General features: G+C 38.6%; 1 protein-coding gene across 1 annotated transcript in view; it reads right to left on the reverse strand.

The window, feature by feature from the left end:
- LOC105534359 (arf-GAP with GTPase, ANK repeat and PH domain-containing protein 11-like) overlaps positions 1-6,638 on the reverse strand; it is a 47,893-nt gene that overhangs the window by 4,673 nt on the left and 36,582 nt on the right. Inside the window, 2 exon segments of the mRNA XM_011973068.1 lie at positions 3-102; positions 5,752-5,790. Of these exon segments, the coding sequence (XP_011828458.1) occupies positions 3-102; positions 5,752-5,790 (139 nt within the window).

A 6,638-nucleotide genomic window follows, 5' to 3' on the forward strand; every position in this document is an offset into this window, starting at 1 on the left:
ACGATATTATTGTCATTGTAAGATAAGGCTGGCTGGCTGTGCTGTCATCAAGGAGTATTGTCGAACATGAGCTGTATTGTTGACTGAAACGCACAGTAGATACTTGAAGGGGAAGGGAAATATAAGTTAAACTTATCAAAGTTTTCTTTGTTAAAATGTGAAATGACAAAGCACTGAGATATTTCTTACACTCCATGAACTGCCTGAGTGCGGCATCATGTGCACTCTACAGAGAACCCATTGCAGGCTCTTAACTTCCAGAGACGATGTTTAAGATACGGGTTATAAAATGCTGCCCTTAATACGGTACCTGTCGTCAAACCTAACAAGGATTTTATGAATTCCCTTTAAAAATCATGAGAAGTTTAAAGTAAGATTTTTTTTTCTACAGCAAAATAAAGCAGCCGAGAATTTCTATTTCTATGATTTATTTACTATGGTAAAATGTAATGCATTAAATAATACTGGTACAAGAGCATTTTATTGCAGTGAATACAAGACTAATGCATTTACTAAATTACTCATCCTAAATGTATTATTTCAGGCGATATTGTGACAAAACAAGTGTTTCAGATTCAGAGGCTCTATTTGCCAGGGCTGCTAGGCCACCAACAAGTGAGGAAGCCATAGGTTTCTCTAGTCCTATTTTCTTATGTGGAGGATAAAAAGAGTATCACTTAAATATTCTCTCACACCCTGAAAACAGATGACAACTTAAAAAATTTAACTTTCACTTCATGTTTAAATAAGACTGCCATGACATGACTCAAATGAGACTCTCAGAGAATACTTTCTATTCATTTCAAAACTTGATCAATTTCAATCTATAAATCATCTGACCTGCACCTAGCCATTTTCCTGCTCTAGCCCTGCTCTCTCCCTAGAATACTGCTTTTCTCTTTCCTTGCTTCAGCAAGCTTGACTCCATCTACCCTCTTGGATCTCTTTGTCGGCAGCCACACCAAAAAATGTTTTTTTGTTCACTGATTACTCAAAGTCACCACTGTTTACAAGATACGAATTCTTGCAGAGTATTCCCCTTATGAGAAAGTACGCCTCTCCATAAGAGTACGGGAGGGCCCTACTCTTCCTACCTCCAGCTGCTGAGCATAGAATTTTGAGTAACTCCAAAACTTCGACAAGTGTTTGACAATTTAGTTATCATTTGGAAGATAAGTCTTACTACATTTAATTACAGCAAAAACACTACTAACAGTTTACTGTTTATAGGTATTATTTAAAGTAGTTACAAAATAGAAACAAATAATCTAACGTCAGTCAGCATAAATCAGAGTATGAAATTGTACGCTCTTTAATAAGAAATGGAAGGGGTTACTTAGTAGTTTCAAGGTTTAATGACAAAAACTAGAAAATAATTGTACCTAGTACTTTAGTAAGTCAAAATCAAAATCAAAGGTCCAGTACCCGTTGGACGCCAAGGCCCACCGCCGCCTTCAGCTGTACCTGCTGCCTCTCATTTTAACCCATTAAAAATACTAATGTTGTTTTCCTTGTAGAGGTCTTTCACCTCCGTGGTTAGGTCTATTCCTAAGTATTTTATTTTATTTTATTTTGCAGCTATCATAAAAGGGGCAGAGTTCTTGGTTTGATTCTAAGCTTGGTTGCTGTTGGGGTATAATACAGCTACTGATTTGTGTACATTAATTTTGTCTCCTGAAATTTTGCTGAATTCATTTATCAGTTCTAGGAGCTTTTGGGAAGAGTCTTTAGGGTTTCCTAGGTATATGATCATATATCATCAGCAAACAGCAACAGTTTGACTTCCTCTTTACCGATCTGGATGCCTTTTATTGCTTTCTCTTGTGTGATTGATCTGGCTACGCCTTCCAGTATTATGTTGAATAGAAGTGGTGAGAGTGACTGCTGCAAACCTTAGTTACGTCCTAGGAAAAAGAATACTTCCTAAAATAAAACTAAGGTATCATCCTTACCCTTCTCTTTGTCTCACCCAGAAATATGATGGGGGAATTACCTGCCCTAACCCCTTCCTCAAGAAATATATTACTGTACTCTGGAATTTAGACAAAACCTTAAATCTCCAGGCTTTTTAAAGCACAAAATATAAATAAAAGCTGGGAAAGTAAACCAAAATTCTTCAGATTGTTCCTCATGAATATCCCCCTTCCTCTGCAATTCCCCAGAGTGGTAACGGATGGGTAGAGGCAGCTCAGGTGAATTACCCAGCTTGCCTCTCAACTCATTCCTCCTCTTCCTCTCAAAGGCTGAAGGCAGGGCCTTTCCAGTCCTCATGACCTGCCCTTCACCTAGTCCCTCCTGACCTAGGGATGGAGGCTTTGAGTCCCACAGTGTGGTGATACAGAGCACTAGTTGTCACTGTCTGGCTTTATTTAAAGGAAATGCAGTAGGCTTCCTCTGTAGAGCTCTGAAAAGGTTGACTGCACAGAAGTCTTCTATGTTTTTACTTGGTCAAGTGTTTCTTACATCTTTTGTTATCAGAGTACCATTCCAATCTCTTGCAGTTGTGTGGAAAATTGTTTTGTAATGAAAGATCTTCACTGGGGGATTGAGCAGCATTTAATAAAGTCTATGTTTGTTAAAAAAAAAAAAAAAAAGAGGGGGTGGGAGGGGGCATCCTTGTCTTGTTCCAGTTCTCAGGGGAAATGCTTTCAATTTTTCCCCATTCAGTATTATGTTGGCTGTGGGTTTGTCATAGATGGCTTTTATTACATTGAGGTATGACCCTTGTATGCTGATCTTGCTGAGGGTTTTAATCATAGAAGGATGCTGCATTCTGTCAAATGCTTTTTCTGTGTCTATTGAGATGATCATGTGATTTTTTGTTTTTAATTCTGTTTATGTGGTGTATCACATTCATTGACTTGTGTATGTTAATCCATCCCTGCATCCCTGGTATGAAACCCATTTGATCATGGTGGATTATTATTATTATTTTTGAGATGGAGTCTCCCTCTATCACCCAGGCTGGAATGTGCAGTAGGGTAATCTTGGCTCACTGCAACCTCCACCTCCCAGGTTCAAGCTATTCTCCTGCCTCAGCCTCCTGAGTAGCTGGGATTACAGGCATGCACCATCATGCCCGGGTAATTTTTGTATTTTTAGTAGAGACAGGGTTTCACCATGTTGGCCAGGCTGTTCTCAAACTCGTGACCTCGTGATCCGCCCGCCTCGGCCTCCCAAAGTGCTAGGATTAAAGGCGTGAGCTACCGCGCCAGGTTGGAGTATTTTTTTGATATGCTGTTGGGAACTACAAAACATTGCTGGATGAAATCATGGACATAAACAAATGGAAAGACATCCCATGCTCATGAATGTGTAGAATGAATATTGTGAAAATGACCATACTGCCAAAAGCAATCTACAAATTCAACACAATTCCCATCCCAAACCATATATCTCAGGTTTAAGCCATGGTATCTCTGAGCCAGAAAAACCTCACAGTGAGAAATATCAGTTAACAGAAAGTCCTGCTTCCAAATAAAGCAGACCAGGGACCGCCACACATTGGAGAGAAGCCTCCAACAGAAGAGATCAAAACAACAGAAAAAAGGAATTCATGAGAGCAGTGAAAACCAGGAGAAAAACTTAAAAAAAAATCTTAAAACACTCTCAAAAAATATAAAATTCCATAGAAATAGTAGAGGATAAAATGACAGAATATCCCAGAAGTAGAAAAACTGAAAAAAATAGAAGGGGAAAAATTAAGAACCAATGCCTGTATACTGGTCTAAGCAGCCTAGCATCTGAATAACAAGACTACTAGTAAAAAAGTAACAGAGAAAATAAAAAATTCTCAAGAAGAGATAGTTCGCAGGTTTAGCAGCCTCAATAAAATGAAAAGATCCCCACCAAGCTGTGACTGCTTTTTTTTTGTTTTGAGATGGAGTCTCTCTCTATTGCCCAGGTGGAGTACAGTAGTGCAATCTCAGCTCACTGCAACCTCTGCCTCCTCGGTTCAAGTGATTCTCCTACCTCAGCCTCCCAAGTAGCTGGGACTACAGGTGTGCACCACCACTCCTGGTTAGTTTTTCTATTTTTAGTAGAGATGGTGTTTCAGCATATTGGCCAGGCTGGTCTTGAACTCCTGATCTCGTGATCCACCCACCTCAGCCTCCCAAAGTGCTGAGATTACAGGCGTGAGCCACCGCGCCCAGCTCCCACCAAGCTGTTATTATAAAATTTCAGCACCTCAGAGTTATAGAAGATCCTAAAAAGCTTCCATAGATACCTAAAACCTGGTTGTAAATAATGTGTCACACACTGGCAATAGATTCAAGAACAACACTGTAATAAGAGCACAACTGCAAAATGTCTTCAGAACCATAAAATATAGATTGAACCTAGAGGTGTCCTCTCTGTCAAAGAGGAGGGATTTTAAGACTGGTCAGCTCTCTAAACATCTCCACCCAGGAAAATGTGTTCAAGTACAACTAGAGAGGATAACAGGACAGAAGGAAAATCAGGGACTCAGGGACAGAATCAGGGACTCAGGCAATCCCACACAAGACAGCAGTTATATGAGATCCCAAAAGACTTTAAGGAGATAGCACAGAAAAGCAGACATCGAGCCTATCTAGGGAAAGCCACTCCATACTGAACTAGGATGACAAAAGGCAAAAGAAAGTTGCCCTCCGACAAAGAAAAAAAGGAACAAATGTGTTTTCACAGACAGAAAATGTCTTTGAAAGGCATGTGATAAATGCTACAACACTTGGGGGAAAACAGCTATAGGAATATAGTCAGAAAATTAGCTTCACGCTAAAAAATAATGGATGTGAAAGCAAACAGACCACCCAGAGGCTACTTATTATATTTGGATGGATAAACTAACATCAGCTAGGAAAAAAGGGAAGATCCAGGAGAATTGCGGAAGTGCTCAGATTTCAGAATTGTTTCAGAGACAGGGTGAAGGACATGTAATGCAGAGGCACAGTGAAAACACCATATGACTTAGCAGTGAATAATATTTGCAGTCATAATCATATAAATATTACTGATTTAGTAAAACTTGTGCTACAATTGGAAGAAAAGGAGGGAGAAAAATAAGATCATGGTGTAGTGAGGAAGGTATGCTTTTACCTGCTGTGATAGAAAGTCAAAAGACAGTGCTGGCAATTAACTTAGCTATTCTAGTTTTGTTATTTCATTAAAAATAAGATTAAATATTTAAGGCAGTTTTTTTTTCTTTTCTTTTCTTTTTATTTATTTATTTTTTTTTTGAGACAGAGTTTCACTCTCTGGCCCAGGCTGGAGTGCAATGGCGCCATCTTAGCTCACTGCAACCTCCGCCTCCCGGGTTCAAGTAATTCTCCTGCCGCAGCCTCCTGAGTAGCTGAGATTACAGGCATGCACCACCGCGACCGGCTAATTTTGTATTTTTAGTAGAGACAGAATTTCACCATGTTGGTCATGGTTGTCTCAAACTCCTGACCTCAGATGATCTGTCCACCTTGGCCTCCTAAAGTGCTGGGATTACAGGCGTGAGCCACGATGCCCAGTCTTAAGGCAGATCTTTTTATCACAACCAGACTATTGAAATTTAACTTAAATATCAGAAATCTTTAAAAGATGGACACACTAAGCTAAAGACTTTTCTGGATAAATTTAATACTTAGGAAAATAGAAGAGATTTAGAAAATCCACAAAAAGAGGTCCATGCTATCGCCAGTGGGTCCACATTGTAATCTAAAGAAATCAAGAGAGACAACTGTTATGTCAAACTATCAATTTCGTAACTATTTGACTGTTTACTTACATGGTTTGTACAATTGCTTCTTCTTATTTCTACAACTAAGAATAAAAAAAACCAAACTGGTCACTTCTGATACAAATACCATAAAATAAAAGTAGCTGTTAACATCTTACTGATTACTCCTATGTAAAATGAGACAAAATTCCATTTAAAATATTATTTTCAATAATTTATAATTTAAATTATCTGGCACAATTAATGTCATAAAGTCAAATCTAAAAACTTAGTTTTTCATCTACTTTACCTTTTGTTTCTATTACATACAAATGAAAGAATCGTCATGTACAAAAGATAAGGGCAAAAAAAATTAGGCCAGATGAAAAATTTAGCTAATAAAGAGTTGAACTGTTGTATATATGAGCCATGATCCATTAGTATTCTCTCATTCGGTATTTACACATAGCTTACTTTAATTATCAGAAGCTAAGCGCTAACAGCTCTAAGAACTACTTCCTGACCAGGCACCTATCTCTAGATGCAACAGAATCCCTGTGAGCATCTTGAACCACACTTAGTGGTTATCTACTAATATGTCACTAAAAACAAAACCGAAAAAAAAGGGTCTTTACACAACTGGAAAGTAACCTGTCTTAAATTTTTTTTTTTTTTTTTTTTTTTTTTTTTTTTTTTTTTTTTTTGAGATGGAGTCTCACTCTGTCACCTAGGCTGGAAGGCAGTGGTGGGATCTCAGCTCACTGCAATCTCTCTGCCTCCCAGGTTCAAGCAATTCTCCAGCCTTAGCCTCCCAACTAGCTGGGACTACAGGCACGTGCCACCATGCCTAGCTTATATATATATATATATTTTTGGATTTTTAGTAGAGATGAGGTTACACTGCATTAGCCAGGATGGTCTTGATCTCCTAACCTTGTGATCCACCCACCTC

This window comes from Mandrillus leucophaeus, unplaced genomic scaffold, assembly GCF_000951045.1.
Source record: "Mandrillus leucophaeus isolate KB7577 unplaced genomic scaffold, Mleu.le_1.0 Scaffold1339, whole genome shotgun sequence".
NCBI lineage: Eukaryota > Metazoa > Chordata > Mammalia > Primates > Cercopithecidae > Mandrillus > Mandrillus leucophaeus.